Below are 21,699 nucleotides of genomic sequence, written 5' to 3'. Positions count from 1 at the left end.
CTCATCATACCTTTCCATTCCCGGAATCATTCTCATTAACCTCCTCTTTACCCTTTCCAATACGAGCACATTTTTTTTAGATTAGGGGCCAAAAACTCCTCACGATTCTCCAAATGCAATCTGACCAACACCTTATAAAGCCCCAACATTGCATCTTTGCTTTTATATTTGAGTCCTTGAAATGAATGCTAGCAGTGCATTTGCCTTCCTTATCACTGACTCAACTTGCAATCTCCCTAGTACCCTCTCTAAAACTTCCTCATCCTTCCTATAATAAGGCAAACAGAACTGAGCAGAATACTCCCAAGTGTGGTCTAACCAGAGTTGTTTGTAGAGCTGCAACACGACCTTGTGGCTCTTCAGCTCAATCCCCTAACTAATGAAGGCCAACACGCCATACACCTTTTTAACCACCCTTGTGCGGCAGCCTTTGAGGGATCTATGCACATGGACCTGCCATTTACCTTGGGTCTCTGCCTTTAGGTTTGACCTTCCAAAGTCTGTCACTTCACACTTTACTGGATTGAATGCCATGTACCACTTCGCTGCCCAGATCAATGTCCAGTTGTAACCTACAGCAACCTTCTACACACCACCAACCTTCATGTCATCTGCGAACTTACAAACCAATTCATTCACTTCCTCATGCAGTCATTTATTTAAAAATAAATCACAGAGCAAGGTTCTACAACAGATCCCTGTGGAACACCATTGGTCAGAAGTCTCCAGGCAGAATATGCTTCATCTACAACCACCCCCAGCCTTCTGTGGGTACACCAAATTAGAATCCATATTTCCAAGCTTCCCTTGGTCCCGTGCCTTCTGACTTTCTATCATGAGAAACCTTTACGAATGCCTTACTCAAATCAATATACACTGCATCCACTGCTCTACCTTCATCAGTTTGTTTTGTCACCTCCTCGAAGAATTCAGTCAGGCTCGTGAGGCATGACCTGCCCTCTTCAGTGCTATGCTATCCCTAATCGGACTTGGCTACCCCAAACACTTGTCATTCCAGTCTCTAAGAATCCTCGGGTTTCCAACCACTGACGTAAGACTCTTTGTCTATAATTAGCAGGATTACCCATATTACTTTTCTTGAATGAAGGAATATCATTTGCCACCCTTCAATCTTTTGGTACTGCACTTGGGGCCTGTGCAGTAACTTCTTTGCTCATTTCCCTTCGTAACCTTGTATATATCCTCATTTGGCTCTGGGGACTTGTCTATCCTAACGTTTTTCAAAAGTGGCAGCACATCCTTTTACTTAATGTCAATATGTTCCAGCGTATTAGACTTTTGTATGCTCATGTCATATTTGTCAAGGTCCCTCTTGCTGGTGAATACTGAAGCAACGTATTCATTATGGGCATCCCCCTACTACCTCTGACCCCAGGCACTTGTGTCCTCTTTTACCCCTGACCAGTCTTACTCTCACTCTGGCTATTCTCCGATTCTTCACCCATGTGTAGAATGCCTTAGGGTTTTCCTTAATCCTACTCACCAAAGCATTCTCATGTCCACTTCTATGTCTCCTAAGTCCATTGTTAAGCTCCTTCCTGGCTACCTTCTAGCTTTCAAGAATCCTGTCTGATCCTTTCCTCCTAAGCCTGAAGTATGCTTCTTTGTTCATCTTGACTAGATAGTCCACAATTCTTGCAAATCATGGTTCCTTCACCCTATCATTTTTTTTTCCCCTGTCTCAACTGGACAAACCTATCCAGAACCCCATGTATATATTCTCTAAACAACCTCCATGTTTCATAAGACCATGGGACATAGGAGCAGAATTACGCCTCTTGGCCCATTAGGTCTTCTCCGCCATTCGCCAGTGTTCATCACCCTTTGCCATTTTGCCCCCATGTTATACTTCAACTCATTCCACTGACTGCAATTTTGCCTTATCATCTGCCTGTCTTTCTTCAGTTGTCACTACGCACTGCATTGACTTGCATACCAATTTCCCTGAGTACATCTGTTCTCAATTTACATTCCTAAGTTCTTGCATAATAGCATCATAATTCACCCTCCCACCCCCATACCATCTACTATTGCTGTCCATGGTTACAGTAATGGTCAGGGAGTTGTGGTCACTATATCCAAAATGTTCAGGCTATAAACCTGACCAGGTTTATTGCCTAGTCCTGCTTCTAATATGTCCTGTGTTTATATATTGTGGATGGAATTCTTCCTGGACGGTGTCTCCAAACTTTTCTCCAGCAAACCTGCCCACAAGGATATTGGTCCTTCTTGTTCAGATATAACCTGTTCCGTTTGTCCAAGTTATACCTTTCCCAGAAGAGATCCCAGTGGTCCACAAATCTTAAACCTTGCCCCATCCACCAACTCTTCAGCCATGCATTCATCTGCCATATCATCCGATTCCACTTTCACTGTTGCATGGCAAAATCAGCAATCCTGAGATTCCTACTCTTGCTTTCAGCTCTTAACTAGCTCCCTATAGACCTTATTGCTTTTCTTACCTAGGTTTTCCACATCTTGCAAAAAGAACATATCACTGCCCTGAGATCCATTCCTGCTGCTCTAGCTGGGTACTAATAAAGAATGAAAACAGAAACTTTGATATCCTTAATTAATAAAAGCTTATTTAAATCTTAAATTTCAATTGGCCTTTTGTGGAGATGAGATCTAGATTTTCACTAGCTTTTTGTGTGTGCAATTGCTTTTCTTTGTCTTCATCATTAAATAGAAATAGTATTGTTTATTTTGTTTTTTCCTTTATGGATTTCAAAAAGAAGATAGTGCTGCCATTGTACCTAGCTTATTAGTTTCACCATTCAGAGCACCTTGATTTGATCCATTTTCAAGAAATGGTAGCATATTGGTTAGCAAAACATTTCACTGTACCAGCCACCCAGGTTCAATTCCTGCTGCTGTCTGTGAGAAGTTTGTACATTCTCCCTGGTGACCATGTGGACTTCCTTTGGGTGCTGCAGTTGTCTCCACAGACATACTGGTTGATGGGTTAATTGGTCATTTGAAATTGTCTAGTGATGAGGCTAGGATTAAATTGGTTTGCTGGGCAGCACGGCTCGAAAGGCCTATTCTGTGCTGTATCTCAATAAATAAATAATAAATAAAGACTCCATCCCGTGCACCCTCTTCTATAATTTAATTTTTCCAGTTCTGGTTTCATTCTAGGAAGGTTTTACTGTAATCCTTCCAATATGTTTTACTGAATTTTAGTGCTCTTAATTGAAATCTGGATGTCTGCATTTAGATTCTAAGACCCTGAAATAAAAACCTTTGTTCCATTTTCTCAATTAATTCTGTATTTGTTTTATAATCTTAGTGGTTGGTTTTCATATATCTAAACTTTTTGACTGTTTCACGTAGTTTGTATTTTTTTTTTGAACCTATCAGTGATCTCAAATTGAGCTGCATTTCTGACCCTTTATTCCAAATAGTGTATATTCTATTGCAGTTTAATGATCTCTTGATGTCTGGTCAAAAGTAGTGCCTTGAGTACCATCGTGAATGTGTTAGGCAGAGAATACAATTCCCTCCTTAATCGGGTGCCTTCTCTCCCAACCAGTTACTTGTATAAAACTTCAGATTGACAGAGACTCACCATCCACCTTATAAGTCATCTCAAATGAAAACAAATAGGCTAAAGTTGACATGATCTATACTGTTGTCTTTTTCCAGTCAACTGATGTTTGTCCAAGTATTGGTACCTCTTCCCTGATGGACTCTTGTAAATTTAGCATAATCGATATTTATTGACAACTCTAATATGTTTGTCTCTTTCTCATTTGAGTAATGTAACAGGATTTGTAATGTTCTAATTAAAAAGCACAGATATGAATTCCTATACTCTAGAAAATTATGGTTAAAGTTGCTGCAGCTCTTTCACATTTCTTCCAACATAGAATGGAAAGTTTAAGGTATTGCTCCAGTACAAAAAATGGCCTGTTTTAAATTACCACCATTGTTATCACTTATGAAAGCCTCTAAGTATTATATTCCAACCTTGTGTTTTTGGTTTCCCTAATCCAGCTAAACTTCTAGCTGTTTTTCCACTGAATAAATACATGCTCATCTACCCAGCCTGACATGTCTATTTGTTGGATCCATCTTCTAATAGCGCGATTTTTGATCTGTCATATGCTTTCTCTTTTATCAGGTTTTATATCCCTTGCAAGTTTAATTTTAGTTTTTCTCTTTGAATCTCTGTAATTGTTCATTATATTGATCCCCAGTTATTTTTTATTTTCATTACAGATTGGGGGTAGTTGGACAGGCCCAAATTGATGTAGTTTCCTGAAATATTGTAGTTCACTTTTTTAATCGTATCCAAGTGAATCAAAATGACAGCTCTTCCACTGCTCACCTTTTTGCATTAAATAACTGAGAAACTTAATACAGCTGTGCTGTAAATGGATTTTAATATTTGACCTTGAATATGAGTTCCCATACTCTTTTTCTGAAAACAGGTGGTGAATTTATTTAACAAACTATTTTGGCACTTTTACTTTGAATTTATTGAATTTATCTCTTTTCATTTCTTTGCAAAATTGCTGTTTGAATCCATCAGTTATTTTGTTCTTTATACTTGTGTACTGAAAATAGCATTAAACAATTTTGAATTTTCTTCTGATTTTAATAATTTATACAATTTGCCTTAATGTGCTGCTTATTAAGCTCTTGTTTAAATAAAAGCATTGGGCCAGTTAAAGTCCACTTCTACTTTCTCGATACTGAGGTGAATGTTTTAAGCTCCATGGTCTGTTGTAGTTCTCCTCACAGTCTACCTTGTTATCATCTTGTCCCTTATTGTTGACCTGAACTGTATTTTCTCTGTAGCTGTTATACTTTATTCTGAATTGTTTGTGTTTTACCATGTTCTTCCTCAGCACATAGATTAATACAGATTTGATCTGTATTCACTGGTCCTACCTAGATTCCCCCATAATAGTGACAACAAAAGAACAATTCTAATTCCTTAAAAGTAAGAACCAAAAAGGCTGTATCAGTAACTCAAGGTCCAATGCCTTAAGTTTCTGATGCATTGTAAGATGCTTCCTTTCTGTTTTGAGATCCTCAGTGAGGGAGAAATTTTGAAGTTGTATAATTTGCCATATTTATGTATTATGGGCAAAACTGATTTTGAAGTTTTCAAACATTAACCTTTAATTTTACATAATGTACAGCTTTGTCCATGATTTAGTTGGATACTTTAATGATTATACGGGGTTGGAAGTGTGACTGATAAGTAAGTAATTGCAATCAGAGCCAGATTCTCAGTGTATCACCATACAGTGAAAAAGTAAACATCTCTATTTTGAGCAAAATCCTAAGGCCAGCTGCTGCCAACTTGTCTTAGAAGATCTAGTTTCTGAAATTGTTTTGAGCAGAATATTTTGGGCATTGAGGGTGCCTCTGTAATGGTTCAATAATGTTTCATTTTACGTGTGTGTGTGTGTGTGCGCGCGTGCACACGCACACACACCACTCCCCCATCCACCCATCCATCCATCAAGAATTTTGTCTAATGACCAGAAGAATAATGTTTCAACAGTGTTACAGAATGTCAGTGTGTTGAGTGTGTTCACAGAATTCAAATGATGATTTTCATTTAACCAGTTTTGTTTAAAATCACTTCGCATCATTTTCTTCAACTATGCAATTTTGAAGTCATTCTCTCCACTGCTTCAGCCTGATTCAACTTAAGTTATTCACTTGCTGAAAACCTGTGCTTAATTTCAATTTAGTGTCTGTTACCTAACAGCATCATTCGTAGACTAGGTGCCAGTTTGAAAATACGGTAGATTAAGTAGTTTCTAAAGTACCAGTTTCATTCAATATTTAGGCAACATGTTATTATACCCGCATTGTGGATGCCATATACATGTTATAATAAAGTTAATCTGGCTTGGAAGTATTCACTGAGTAATAAATCCAACCTCCGTATTGCCACATCAATCATCCTGTTTAACTTTGTAAAAAGATGTGCTACTTATGAATGCAGTTTGCAATTGAGTATCAGTTATTCAACATACCATGCTGTTTGCTTGAGTCTGTTGTAAAATGCGTTTTGAGTCCACAATCATGAAATATTTTATCTTTATCTACATGGTTTATGCTGAAATAAAATACATTCTGTTTAGCCAGATTTGGGCCACAGCTACAGAAAATACGAGATGAATAAGTGTTATATAGAAATCTATATTTCTATACAACTTTTCAAGTTATTAGACTTCTTTAAACCAGATATCCAGGTATTTGTTATTTCTACCTCTTGATTTCTTTCTGAATTTTGATTTGAGTATGGGAGATTTTTTTGAGTCCAGAGGAGAATGATCCCGGGAGTGAAAGAGTTAAGTTATGGGGAAGCATTTGATGGCACTGGACCTGTACTCAGTAGCATTTAGAAGAATGAGGGGATATCTCATTGAAACCTGTCAAATATTGAAAGGCCTAGATAGGGAAGATGAAAGGCTTTGGGGAAAATGTTTTCTATAGTTGGGAGTTTAGGACCAGAGTGCACAGCCTTACTTTTAAACCAGAGACAAGGAGGAATTTCTTTAGCCAGAGGGTGGTGAATCTAGGAATTCATTGCCACAAATGGCTGTAGAGGCCAAGTCATTGTGTACATTTAAAGCAGGGTAAAATTCTTGATTAGTAAGATTGTCAAAGGTTACCGGGAGAAGGGAGGAGAATGGAATTGCAAGGGATAATAAATCAGCGATGATGGAATAGCAGAGTTAATGCAGTGGCCAGAATGGCTTAATTCTGCTCCTATGTCTTTGGTCTTTTTTAAAATTTTTGTGCTATAATAAAGAATTTTCCTAATATCATTTCTCAAAACAACTGATAAAATAGCAAATGGAAGTGTCTTTACAATAACAAGTATTGAAAATTTCTTTTTACAGAAGGAATGTATTTTTGGAAACTATTTTACGTTTTAAAAACAAAGGTTTATGTGGAATGCTACAAGGTATTTTAGTGGTACACATTCTGATGTGCAGATGATGGCAAATTTAAAAAAAAAAATAAAAATAGAATAAGAAATCAAAGATGTCTACCGCAGAGTTAAAAATATGTGAATAAAAGGTTCATAAATTTAATACCTTTTAATAAACTGAAAATTATAATGGGACACTTTTTTTCTTTGAAAGACGGTATGAATCACTTTAATATGTTTAAAAATGATACTGAAAATTAAGTGACTTTTAAGGTTGTACTTTCAATATCAAGATTTATTACCTATGGTTATCAAATTCTTGAGTTTATTTCCCCACTTCAGTTTACTGAAGCTGGGAACTTTAAGAAACCAGCTGTTGAAATTACCCTTCTGCTCAACTACTTCACTGTCTCATGGAAGGGAATTAAAATTCAATTAGGTCGTTGTTGACTTTGTAACAAAAGCTCTTGTCCTTTTTCAGGTGTGTAAATGAGTATGGAAGATTATGACTACCTATTTAAAATTGTCTTGATTGGAAATGCTGGTGTAGGAAAGACCTGTTTAGTACGAAGATTTACTCAGGTAAGGAAGTTAAGGTCCTGAATATTAAAATTTAAATTGGGATTACTCTGGTAAAGTTAAAGTGGTGCACATTTTGTTGTTTTGATTCAGTCATGTCTGGCTAATATGGGGAGAAATTCTAACCTAAAATGCATGCAATATTTTCAAGCTTGAGCTATAAAATTGAATTTGCAGGAGGGGGGTCACTTAAGTGACATGGTAAGTTCCCAATATTTCTTATCAATTTGCCTTTAAGTCTTTCGTTTTGGCAGGGGCTAATAATTGTGATTTTGGTAGGGGAGAGGATTCTAGTTCAACAATTTCCTTGACCCAAAACTACTATCATCTTTGAGGTAGTCTTTGGATCGATGTGGTTATTAAAACAATAAATGAAGGGGAATGGGATGGTTCTCAGAATTTATCTTTTTGACATTTTATTTAAAGAAGAGAAGGGGCAGACCTGGGTGATGTAGGTCAGATATTACTAACTTGGGTGAGGTGTTTAGGAAAATGTACATCATGGAGCATTATTTTTATGATTCGAACAAAAACATTAGGATTGCAAGTGTAGACTTGCATCTTTTCTACTGATCAGTATGTGTATTTTATATGCATTTCCTTTGCACAATTCAGGATATGTTGAATTTGTAAATTATGCATTTCCTTTGCACCATCTGTGTTAACATCATCAATCTGGTTGTTGTATTGCATTATGTAAAATCTTAAGTGCAGAAGCAGGTCATCCAACTCCGCTTCATATGTTCTACTTCAATTAATCACTTCCCTGTGCTCATCTTGCTACCCTTGGACACTTCAGAACCAGGTTTAATATCACTGGCATATGTTATGAAATTTGTTTTGTGGCAGCAGCACATTGCAATACATAACTACAAATTTAAAAATTAGGTAGTGTTCATAGGTTGGTTCATTGTGCATTCAGAAATCTGATCAAGAGGGGAAGAAGCTGTTCCTAAAAAGTTGAGTCATCAGCTTCCTTTACTACCTCCTTGGTGGTAGTAATGAGATGAGGGCATGTCCTGGGTGATGGGGTCCCCAATGATGGATATGTTATGTATTTGCCTCTATTACATGAGGCAGCAAGTTCCATATTTTAACAATATGTAAGAAATTTCATGAAATAGTTATTGAATTTGATAATACACCTAGTTCTGTTACTGTTTTGACTGTGCATGTGGAAATAGTTCTGCATATCTTGTCCTTTTGAAGCCCTTCTTTGAAGTTATTCATCGGCCTTCCCACTTCTAAGAAAACCCTGCTGAATCATTCCTTGCTTATTACAGTGTTAGGTTTGGTTTCAACCCCAAATATGTATTGTTCTGTTGTCAATATGTCCATATAAAAGAATATAGATAATCAGAATCAGGTTTATTATCACTGACATGTGACGTGAAATTTCTTAACTTAGCAGCAGTTCAATGCAGAAAAAATAAAAAATAAATAAACAAGTAAATCAATTGAATTGTATATTTTAGAAAAAGTGAGTTAGTGTCTAAAGGTTCAATGTCCATTTAGGAATCAGATGGCAGAGGGGAAGAAGCTGTTCCTGAATCGCTGAGTGTGTGCCTTCAGGCTTCTGTACCTCCTACCTGATGGTAACAGTGAGGAAAGGACATGCCCTTGGTGCTGGAAGTCCTTAATAATGGATGCTGCCTTTCTGAGACACTGTGTTCCCGAAAGATGTCCTGGGTACTTTGTAGGCTAGTACTCAAGGTGGAGCTGACTAGATTTACAACCTTCTGCAGCCTCTTTTGGTCTTGTGCAGTAGACCCTCCATACCAGACAGTGATGTAGCCCGTCAGAATGCTCTCCGCGGTACAACTCTAGAAGTTTTTGAGTATTTGTTGACATGCCAAATCTCTTCAAACTCCTAATGAAGTATAGCTGCTATCTTGTCTTCTTTATAACTACAACGATATGTTGGGACCAGGTTAGATCCTCAGACCTTGACACCCAGGAACTTGAAGCTGCTCACTCTGTCTGCTTCTGATCCATCTATGAGGATGTGTTTTATAGTAACCTTGTGTGGGGTTAACAAAGATGTGAGTGAGGTTTAACATTTCTTTGCTTTTCATTTGTATTCTTCCAGAAATGACCGATGCTTATTTTTTTATCTTGCAATCTACCTTTTCAAGCATTCGTGAATGGATGTTGTTAGATTTTTCCTAATTTTGTACTTCATTTGTACAAGCGAGGCAGCCATTGTTGAGAGTAGGTCAGTGGTGAGAGTAGGAGTGTCAGGCTTTGGCTCAAAGGAAGCTTCAGCTCGAAAGAGACATTTGCTGTGGGTAAGTTTCTGTTAACATCTCCTTCCTTTTTCTCTTGCTGTACCGAGTGTAGTAAATGGCACCGAGTTGTGTGTTCAAGTTTGAGATGAAATCTTCATGTTAGAGACCTAGAGTCTCCCTGGGAACTACATTTGCATGAAGTGCATCCAGCTGTAGCTCCGTGAAGACCATGTTGGGGATCTGGAGTTGCAGCTGGATGACCTTTGGCTTGTACAGGAGAGAGAGGAGATAATCGTTCAGAGACACAGGGAAGTAGTCACCCCTTAGTTGCAGGAGGCGAGTAGCTGGGTGACTGTCAGGAGAAATGGAAATGTGAATAGGCAGCTAGCGCAGAGCACCCCTGTGGCCATTCCCCTCAATAATTAATATACCAGTTTGGATACTGTTGTGGAGGATGACCTCCCAGGGGAGTGCCACAGAGACTAGTTTACTGGCTCTGAGCATGGGATTGTGGTGCAGAGGAAAAGGGGGAGAAGAGGGGAATGGTAGTGATAGGGGATTCAATAGTCAGAGGAACAGTCAGGAGGTTCTGTCGACTTGAACGAGACACCCAGATGGTATGTTGCCTCTGAGGTGCCAGGCTCAGGGATGTCTCGGACCGCATACACAACATTTTGGAGAGGGAGGGAGAGCAGTCAGATGTCTTGGTATATATTGGTACTGATGACATAGGAAGGAAAAGCAGAGGTCCTGAAGGGAGAATTAGAGCTAGGCGGAAAGCTGAGGAGCAGCACCTCCAGGGGAGTAATTTCTGGATTGCAGCCTGTGCCATGCGCCAGTGAGGGTAGAAACAGGATGACTTGGCAGATAAATATGTGTCTGATAAGCTGATGCAGGGGGCACGGTTTCAGGTTCTTGGATCATTGGGATCTCTTCTAGGGGAGATATGACCTGTACAGAAGGGGTGGGTTGCACCTGAACCCGAGGGGAACCAATATTCTTGCAGGCAGGTTTGTTAGAGTTGGCTTTTTAGAGCAGTTTGTTATTGAGCCTACTAGGGGATCAGCTATACTGGATAAATATTACGTAATGAACTAGAGGTGATTAGGGAACTTAAGGTAAAAGAATCCGTCGGAGGCAGTGATCACTATATGATTGAGTTCAACTTGAAATTTGATAGGGAGAAAGTAAATTCTGACGTAGCAGTATTACAGTGCAGTAAGGGAAATTGCAGTGGTATGAGAGAGGAGTTGGCCAAAGTAAATTGGAAGAAGATGCTGGCAGGGATGACAGCAAAGCAGCAATGGTGTGAGTTTCTGGGAAAAATGAGGAATGTACAGGATGGATGTATTCCAAAAAGAAAGAGATACTTATGGCAAATGGTACAACTTGGCTGACAAAGGGAGTCAAAGTTAATGTAAAAGCAAAAGAGAGAGCATACAACAAAGCAAAAATTAGCAGTGAGAGGGACACTTGGGAAGCTTTTTGAAAACCTACAGACAGCAACTAAAAGATTCATTAGGAGGGAAAAGATGAAATATGAAAGCAAGCTAGCAAGTAATATTAAAGTGGATAGTACAAGCTTTTTCAAGTATGTAACAAAAAAGAGGGATGAGAGTGGATATAGGACTTAAAAAATTAGGCCGGAGAAATGATAATGAGGGACAAGGAGATGGCGGATGAATTAAATTAGTATTTTGCATCAGTCTTCACTGTGGAAGACAGTAGCAATGTGCCAGGTGTTGAAGGGTATGAGGGAAGAGGAGTGATTGCAGTTACTATTGCAAGGGAGATGGTGCTCAAAAAGCTGAGAGACCTAAAAGTACATAAGTCAAAAGCATCAGATGAACTGTGCCCCAGTGTTCTGAAAGAGGTAGCGGTAGAGATTGTGGAGGCATTAGTAATGATCTTTGAAAAATCATTGGACTCTGGCATGGTGCCAGAGGACTAGAAAATTGAAAATGTCACTGCACTCTTTAAGAAAGGAGGAAGGCAGCAGGAAGGAAATTATAGAGCAGTTAGCCCGACCTCAGTGGTTGGGAAGATACTGGAGTCAATTGCTAAGGATGAGGTTATGGAGTACTTGGTGACACAGGGCATGATGGGACAAAGTTAGTATGTTTTCCTTAAGGGAAGATCTTACTTGGGGAACCTTTTGGAATTCTTTGAGGAGATTACAAGTAGGATGTTGTGTATTTGGACTTTCAGAAGGCCTTTGGCAAGATGCCACACATGAGGGTGCTTACCATGTTAAAAGCCCTTGGTATTACTGGCATGGTTAGAGCATTGGCTGATTGATCGGAGGAAAAAAGGATCAGCCTAATTTTACTCCTATGTCCTTTGTTCTTATAGTCTCATTATTTCCTATATAATCTTCCTTGTTCCTTCTCTCTCACATATTTTTCTCACTCTCTTCTCTGCGATGAGTGATATCAGACCACATTTGGCAATTGTGCATTGAGCAATCTATGTTTACAGTCTGAAGAGATTTCTGTTAAACTTGAGTGCCCGTAGGAGTTATTTTGGACGTAGCTAGCTTACAGCCATGTCCCATTGCACTGATTTTCTTTTTCCTTTTCAGTATTGATTTTTTTTTTTTTTTTTTTTTTTTTTTTGAATGCTGTTTCCCCCACTCCCCCTTCCGGGTACAGTTTTTTAAATTTGTTTTCCTTGTCTGCCGATCCTTTCCTAGCAATATGGCAAATAACTGGCTCCAGGGGCTCTTTTGATAGCATTCTTGAACAATTCCCTGCAGTATAGGATAGTAAATGGGGTAGCAACTTGCTTTCCGAACAAGAGAAAATCTGCAGATGCTGGGAATCAAAGTAACACACGCAAAATGGAGGAACTGAGCAGGCCAGGCAGCATGTATGGAAAAGAGTAAACAGTCAATGTTTCAGGCTGAGACCCTTTGTCAGGACTGACGAAGGGTCTTAGTCTGAAACTTCGACTGTTTACACTTTCTCATAGGAGCTTGCTTTTTTTGTTTTTTTATTTTTTAAACTCTGTCTCAGATCTGAGAGGTCTTCTGTGGAATTAGAGTTTGGAATTGCAATCCAAAGAGAATTGCTGTGGTAAATCTTTTGAACAGTGCACTGGAGCATTGAAGTGGGACTAGTGCTATTTTCAGCTGTTGTGTTGCTCTTTTGAATTCTATATTCATGTTTTTCATTGTACATCAGAATTCAGATCCTCCCCATTTAATCTTTTATTTACTGTATATGTTGCATGGCACTTTACATTATGTGTTTTAAGAATATACACATCACAGCAGTGTGAGCCACTTAAATTAGCTCTGCTTAAAGACTCATTTATCACTTGGTGTGTCAGATTGTAAATGTAGTAAATTCAAAGCCACAAGTGTTTGCTAAACCACAGAGTATATGGCAAGTAATGGCTGAATTGTACTGGACACAGTCCTTTGTCTGCAGTGTCTAGTTGCTCACAGTCCTCTTGTCCATATCCAGAGGGTTGCTCTTGCTGTCTTTCTGCCTGTGAAGTCCCTGCCCCAGAATGACTGGCAGACTTTGACAAAAGGCAAAACTGGCATTGGAGGAGCTTTTAACTGCATTCAGAGAGGACAATTTTAATGTTTGAAAGCCTGACATTATTTCACATTTTGCCAGCCCTATTTCTTCTCTTATACTCTTGTGATTGCTGATGTGATTCCCTCTTCACCATCAAGCAAGAGAAAATCTGCAGATGCTGGAAATCTGAGCAACGCACAAAATGCTGGAGGAACTCAGCAGGCCAGGCGGCATCTATGGAAAAGAGTATAGTCGACGTTTCCGGTCGAGACCCATCATCAGGACTGGAGTCAAAAAAGATAAGGTGTCAAGAGTTAGAAAGGGGGGGGAGGGGAGGAAGAAAGACATGGTGGTAGTTGAAACCGGGAGGGGAGGGGTGAAGTTACAGAGCTGGGAAGTTGATTAGTGAAAGAGACACAGGGCTGGAAAAGGGGTAATCTGATAGGATAGGACACAAGGCCATGGGGGGGGGGAAGGGGAAAGGAGCACTAGAGGGAGGTGATGGGCATGCAAGGAGATGAGGTGAGAGAGGGAAAAGGGAATGGTGAAGGGGGGGACATTACTGGGAGATTGAGAAATCGCAGGTTGGAGGCTACCCTCTTCACCCTTTCTGTTATATCCACCTTGCTTGTATCACAGGAACTATTTGGACATGTCATTCTTTGGCCAAGTTGAATTATCTTTAAATATTCCACATTAATCTTCATTTGCAAATACAAGATTTGCCCCCTCATAATCAGTTTATGAGCTATATTCTATTCCAATATACACTACACAGTCTTACCACCTAACGTGCACTCAATGGCCACATTATTAGGTGCATTATTACATTAATACAAATATCTAATTAGCCAATCATATGGCAACAACTCAAGGCATAAAAAACATGCAGAGAGGGCCAAGATGTTCAGTTGTTTACACCAAATATCAGAATGGGGGAAGAAATGTGATCTAACTGACTTTGACCACAGAATGATTGTTAGTGCCAGACGGGGTGGTTTGAGTATCTTAGAAACTGCTGATTTCCTGGGATGTTCATTAATAACAGTCTCTAGAGTTTACAGAGAATGGTGCAAAAAACTTAAAAACATCCAGTGAGTGGCAGTTCTGTGGACGGAAATGCTTTGTTAATGAGAGGTCAGAGGAGAGTGGCCAGACTGGTTCAAGCCAACAGGAATGTGATAGCAAATCAAGTAACTACACATTGCAACAGTGGTGTATGGCAGAACATCTCTAAATGTACAACATGTCAAACCTTGATGTGAATGGGCAGCAGCAGCAGCACAAGACCACACTGGGTTCCAAGATGTACCTATTAAAGTGGTCACTGAGTGTATACTGGCCTTTCCTTTATCAGTGACTTAAGTGTAAGAGGTTGAAGTCCCAAATTCCTGGCAACATTGGTGCCCTGCTGATTGAAATAAATAATTTAACTATATCCCACCTATGACTCTGTCCTTTTTCCATGTCTGTAATTAAATGTGCTCCATTTCTTGAATAATCATTTCAGGAAGCTCAGAAGACACACCTTTTCAAAATGTTAGAAGTCTTCACAAAAGTCTATATGTTGGACATAAAGTACAAATTCCAATGAACTCAATAAAGTAGATATTTACCCAAGTGCTGTTTTGAGTACAGAACTCCTTTGGGAGTGGGAGATCTGGCTTATGGAATTGGACTTTTCAAAATTTTCCATCAATTTTAAAGGATTTTTCAAGGTGTTAATTACAGAAATGAAAACATCTTCTGGACTTGTGCGATAGAAATTGCAGCAATTTAGTTAAAAATAAGACCAGTCTTCAAAAATAAAGCCATAAGGCCATCACACCTAGTCTTTAGACAAGGGACATTCTGACTCTGTACCATTGTAACCTCATCATAAGACAATAAATAAAAGGTCATCAATAGGCCCTCATTGAAATGTCCATGTCTGGTTTGTGGAAGTATTAGTTTATGCATGGCTCTCAAGAACAGACCTTTGTGTAACTGGGAACTGCCTGTAATTTCCTTACACAGATTTTGGACTTAAAGGCCCCCAAGAAAAACATTCTGCCATATTACCATGTAACTTTTAACTTTGAATGCCTTTTAAATTCAATGTATAATCAGAATTGTACAGCATTAAATGAATAGTAAAGATTTATAATGCAGCTTGAGATAAGTAATTGTTACAACTTTTGTGCCTTCTAAATGATAAATTTTTAATTGCCCATGTTAACATTTGCTTTCACTACTTAACTCCCTGTGCTACATAAATGGCTCAATTCTAAGTGAACATGACAACATTAAAGAAGATGAGCAGGAGTAGGCCATCTGCCCCGTCCAGCTTGCTCTGCCAATCAATAAGATCAGGATTGAAATGGCTGTGGATTCAGCTCCAGCTACCTGCCTTTTCCCCACAGCCCTCAAGTCCACTGTTATGCAAAAATAGATCAGACTGTGTCTTAAAATATATTTAATGAGGTGGCCTCTACTGCTTCTCTGGGCAGAGAATTCCCTCGACTCACTTGTCTCTGGGGGGGAAAAAGCAGTTTCTCCTCATCTCCATCCTCAGTCTATCCCCCTCGAATATTGAGGCTATGTCCCCTGGTTCTGGTCTTACTTACCAGTGGAATTAACTTTACTCTCTTTTAATGCATTTTAGATTTGTGTCCATTTCGAGGATTATACATTTAATTATTTTTAAAAAGATGTTATTCCTTTGGCCCTGTTCCTAACCCCAAATCCAATCTTTAGGCCCGAAATTCAAAAAGCGTGAAATATTACGAATAGTTAGTGTAACCTCTCTCTACCAAGTTTGCACGTACATTTTAGGGTAAGAATTATTTAAATGAGTTGAAGAAAAAGACTTGGGATGCTCCCAATATTATTTGCCCTTCTTAGTTTGGTGTGTCTACTCCTTATGGTAGGAACTTCTGCTCATTTAATAATGAAGATCAGGAAATACTAGACAATGATTCAGTTTATGTCTGGGTTGTCCAATTTTATTGGAAACAGCTTGAAGCATATGTATTTCCTGTTTTGTATCATTTGCTTCTCTGAAAGGAATTACTGTGATCATAAAACCATTCATGTTACTGAGACTGATACTGCTATGTGTTCACAACGATGTCTTAATTTCCTTAGTTTTTTTTCTTTCATTTCTAGCAAGTGCATATGTATTGATGTTTAATCTATGCTAAAAATCTACAATGTGCTCTTTATTTCTTGATTTAGAAGGAAGTATAAATACAGTGTTTCTGTATTCATTTATGGATCCGGAAGAATGGGATCTTTGCCAGTGTTAGGGAGCTGGAATTGGGTGTGATGATCAAATAAGTAACTTGGGGTGGAAAGTCTTAGAAATGGTTCTTATCACCCTTTGCTCTGGGGAAGACTTTATGTTCATTGCAGAAAGCTGGGGGGTGGGGGGGGGAATGTGGAATTTCAAGCCAGGTCTACAGGAGATAAAACAGTGGACTAAAGGAGATTGTCTTTAAGGAGTAGGACCTTAAAAGAATGGGGAGTAGAGATAAAATTTTTAATGATTGTGTCCTTGGGCTGATACTGGAAGAATCTTCAAAGCTGCTGGTGAACGCAGCAGGCCAGGCAGCATCTGTAGGAAGAGGTGCAGTCGACGTTTCAGGCCGAGACCCTTCGTCAGGGTCTCGGCCTGAAACGTCGACTGCACCTCTTCCTACAGATGCTGCCTGGCCTGCTGCGTTCACCAGCAACTTTGATGTGTGTTGCTTGAATTTCCAGCATCTGCAGAATTCCTGTTGTCTGGGAGAATCTTCAATGATTATGATCTGTGAGGATGGATGGGAACTTCTCCATTGAAATAGTACCTAGCAAGGGTGGGAGTTTAGCCAAAAATCAGGGGTTAGAATAGAGAGTGGGATCTTTGCCAGTGCTAGGGGACTGGAATTGGGTGAGATGATCAGACAAGTGGCTCGGGGCGGAAGCAGAGGTCGTAGAGATTGAAGATTGTGAATATAATTGGGTGAAACTAGCAGAACAATTGTTGGAATTGGGTTAGAAGTTGATCTGAGGAGTATTGGAAGGTCATGAGTTGGATGGACATCGATGGGGGTTGGGATCATCAGGGTTGGCAATTAGAGAATGTTGTAGAGATATGAGCTGAAAGACCATTGCTAAGTAATGTCTAGTAAACAGATGATTCAATCCGATGTAGTATTATTAAAACATTGTTGTTCTGAGAGTATCTAATGATAGTTGCTTCTGGCACAAGTTGACCTAAATTTCTCTGCAATATTCCAAAAGCAACATCATCTGGAATGAAATCATTCAAAGTGCAATGATGAAGTAGAATTTGGACACATGGACGAGGTTACTTTGTGTTGAGAATTGCCAGGAAAGTCTTGGAAATGGTTCTTATCACCCTTTACTCTGGGGCAGAGTTGACGTTCATTGCAGAATTTTGGGAAAAAGAATGAAATTTCAAACCAGAGGAAGGATTGCTGCTTGAACTTGCTCGGCCTTCTGGGGAAATTCCCATTCTTTTGGCAGCACTAACTTGGAAGCAAAAGTACTGATGTTCAATAAAAACCACTTCTTATAAGAAATGCTTCCTTTTTTAAAAAATACATTTGTGGTGATTTCCATGCTTTCCTGGCAGCTCTTGCCTATTTGAAATGTACTTTCCCTGGTGCTCTGAAATCATCAGCAGATGCTAGTGAAATGGAACTGAAATTTCTGTTGCTGATTGCCATCATAGAAACATGGAACATAAATTACATAAATTTCCATTTCCCATTGATTTAATCGAGGTGGTAAACTATTTAAAATGGGGCAAGAAATTCTCCCAGTAATTTAGCAGGGGAAACATTGTATTACCAGCTAAATTTCTGGTTATTTTAGTTTTAGAAATGTTTTTATTTCTGGAGTTGACAACCTGTTAAATGACGGCAAGTTCTGCTGAGTTCTGTTACGTCAAGTTTCTCCACAACCCTCCCCCCCCCCCCCCCCACACTACTTGGTCAAGAAAGGAGCCTTGATATGAATAAGGTTGTACGTGGTTATTTCAGAATTCCACTGATGAAGATGAACATAAAATTAATAAATGTGTACTGTTGTTACAGGGTTTGTTTCCACCAGGCCAAGGAGCCACAATTGGAGTTGACTTTATGATTAAAACTATTGATATAAATGGAGAAAAAGTGAAGGTACAGTATTAATGTTCAAACCCCTTTGACTTGTGACAAATTTTATATAGTGGTATTGCATAAGTTGTTTATTTCAGTTTGGTACCTGATATACCATTGATATAATTACATTTATCACTGATGATACATTGTGTTTCAAAGAATATTCATTCTCACTAAAATGAATTATTGGGTGAAATGTTTAAGGATTAAACAGAATAAAAGACTAACTCATAGCTCTTTTTAAATGAGTAATATTTGAACTATCAATCAGATATGAGGAACAGGTTGAGCATAAAATTATGATACTACTTAGTCCAATTGATGGATATTTGGTTTTGCAACATTGGGGTGCCCTGATGGATTTTTAGGAACCAACCCGGAAGCTTTCATATTGACTGTTTAACTGTATGGTTCACTAATCTGGTTTTATTTGCACTCATAAGAGGACCAATTTGGTTTTTGCAGGAATGACAGAGGTGACTCTTTTTTTTTTCCCCCTTCATCATGCAGTCCAGCTTTAATGGTAGCTGGTATTTCCTTTGGCAAGTTCGAGAGCCGCAGGATCTGAGGTTGTTTTTTGTGATGTTAGTTGCAGTTCTGGGAAACGTTTGTTTCTGTATCTATTTTAATTCTCTTGAGTTTCACTATCACTTCTCAGTGGGCCAATTGTGTTTGGTCAGTTCTGTGGGCTTAGAGGACTGTGTACATTGATGCTTCTGGACACATCTTCAGTGATGTTCCTGGAATCATCGGGTGTTTCGGGTCTTCCAACATCATACAACCTCCTCCAGGTGACCCAGCTGGGGCTGATCAGACCCCAGCTTATGTCCAGATGGCTAGCTACCTATGACTCCATGGAAAGTAATAACAAAAATGTTGGTGTACTTTGATGGAACATGGGTCATAAATGGGATGATTCCTAATTTACTGGAATCAGAGAAGAAATGGCAGAAATACATTTTTTTTAGATATTCTTGGCACTTATTCCAAGCAACAAAATATCAAATTTCCAGACACCATATTCAAAGGTTCATTTATTTTCAAAGTATATAACTCTGAAAATCTTCAATTCTCTGGATAACCATGAAACCAAGAAAGAAAAGAAAGGTAGCACGATTATCAACCCCCAAATCCCCCTTCCTGCACAGAAGAAACAAACAAATCTGATCAGGCACGTCAACCCCCAAATTCCTCTTTCCACACAAAAAAAAGAACAAAAATGTATCAGGCACATTGACCTCGAAATCCCTCTTTCCATACAAAGAAACAAACAAACTGGATCAGGCACATCAATCCCAAAATCCCCTTCCCGTGCAAAAAAGGTCAAGAACATCAGGCGAGAAAACACTGCATAGAAAATCTATAAGACTGAAAAAGAGACTCCATAGTCCAAGTTCACATTCAAAATGCAGGAAAAAAAAAGACCTGGGCAACACCCGGGCACAGCAGCAGGCTCCTACCATCTCCAGTACTACAGAGCAACCGATCAAAAGGCAAACGGCTGGCCCTCACCCTCTCATTCGCTTCGATGCTTCAATGTCCCTTGTCGCTTTAATCGGCGAACAGTGGAAGCTTTAAAGGCGAAGTGGAGCCAAACCTCGGCTTGTGCCTTATTCTGTAACCTGCCTGCCACAAGGTTTGCTCATACTGCTACTGCCTCCCAGAGACGCATGATCTCCTAACTTCTGCACTCCACCCCCCCCCGATGTTTCAAGTGCCCTCATCACTTTAATCGAACAATGGAAGCTATAATCGCCGCAATGGGGTCAAACATCGGTTTGTGTCCCATCCTGCCCGCCATGAAGTTTGCTCACGTTGCCTCTGCCTCCCCGAATCCTCTCGGAGACTATGGCGCACTGAAGCACCCAGGTGATTTCCAGACAGCAAAACACAGGGTCCGACAGTTCCAGAATCACATTCAAGATGAGAAAGAAATGTAACAGACATAAAAGAAGTGAAAAAGATGGTTTCGTGATCTATCCAGAAGATGTTGATCAACGGAGCAATTTACACAGGCGCCATCTTGGCTGGAAGTCAGTGTGGTCAATAAAACAGTGAATTACAGGTCCAAGGGGGAAAATTATGGAACTCAACGAGTCAAGCAGCATCTTTGGGAGAAAGGGAACTGTTAATTTTTTTTGGTTGAAATCCTGCATTAGGACTTGCTGTGCTGTGTGTCTCACCGGGTTCCTCTGTTGTTCCTGATTCTGATATTTGCAGTCTCTTGTTTCTCAAATGAGTTCCAGATGCTGTACAAACATCTAAGCAACCATCCAGGAAAAACTGGATGCTGTATGTGGAAAATGACTTGTGGGGTAGAGAGGGGAGAGGTTGTGGACTACAGGAGTGTTAACAGCAAGAGCAAGTAGACTGCAGGGATTTTAGAAGACAGAGAATTTATCTGAGGATTTAAAAAGAAAAAATGTAATACTAGAAATAAATTTTTAAAATATCTATATTTGATAAAAGCCTGAGGAAGAATTATTTTTGAGGAGTCTAAAAGTGGCAGAAGTGGTTCAGAAAGCTCAATTAGGTACATGGCATCCAACCTGAGATATGTAAAATTACGGATGTAGGAAAAAAAATAAGGGGGAGAAAGAGAAAATGAGATATTGTGGCATTAACATAGTGACATAAAATCAATTAGACTAAAGAGGAAAGGCTTCATTTGGTGACCAATTTTACAGCCCATGAGTATGGAGATTACTCTGCAGTCAATCAACTTTAGTGATTGAACAGCTGTTAAGTGACCAAGATTAATATAAAGCAAGTAATTTTTATATAACAATCTATTGCTAACTGCATTTTATTTGGAAAATTAGTGCAGTTTTACTGAGGAAATTTTGTAGTTTGTTTCCTCTGCTGTTTAAATAGACTGTTTGGTATAGGAATATTTTTTCGCTATCCAAATGATTATTAACTATAAATCATGTACCCTGCCGTGCCTCCAATTAATTGGCTGCATGGTCCTGGCAGTAAAACCCCCTGAAAAGGAAGTTTTTCTATTGTAGCAGATGGACACACTGTATGATAGTTGAAATTTGGGAAGATGTGGAACAACCACTTTTGCTTCCATGGATTCTGTATTGGGAGGTGGGGAGATTGGGACATGGACCAGTACAGGCACTTTGGCCCAGGATGTTGTCAATGTTGTGCCAACTATTTAACCTATTCCAAGATCAATCTAACTTCTCCCTCTCACATAGCTATCCATTTTTTATTTCATCCATGTGTCTATCTGAAAGTCTTTTAAATGTCCCCAATGTATCTGAGTCGACTATCACCCTTGA

The 21,699-nt window shown here is 39.2% G+C and overlaps 1 protein-coding gene across 2 annotated transcripts in view; it reads left to right on the top strand.

Annotated features, from left to right (window-relative positions):
- The window catches only part of rab30 (RAB30, member RAS oncogene family), a 70,805-nt gene that overhangs the window by 19,290 nt on the left and 29,816 nt on the right, over nucleotides 1-21,699 (top strand). For both annotated transcript variants that reach the window (XM_072263302.1, XM_072263304.1), the window contains 2 exons: nucleotides 7,410-7,510; nucleotides 18,344-18,427. In XM_072263302.1, the coding sequence (XP_072119403.1) occupies nucleotides 7,418-7,510; nucleotides 18,344-18,427 (177 nt within the window). In that variant the 5' untranslated portion in view covers nucleotides 7,410-7,417. The remainder of the gene's footprint in view (nucleotides 1-7,409; nucleotides 7,511-18,343; nucleotides 18,428-21,699) is intronic.

This window comes from Mobula birostris, chromosome 7 (assembly GCF_030028105.1).
Source record: "Mobula birostris isolate sMobBir1 chromosome 7, sMobBir1.hap1, whole genome shotgun sequence".
Lineage (NCBI taxonomy): Eukaryota > Metazoa > Chordata > Chondrichthyes > Myliobatiformes > Myliobatidae > Mobula > Mobula birostris.
This window is presented reverse-complemented; position numbering and strand designations above follow the sequence as displayed.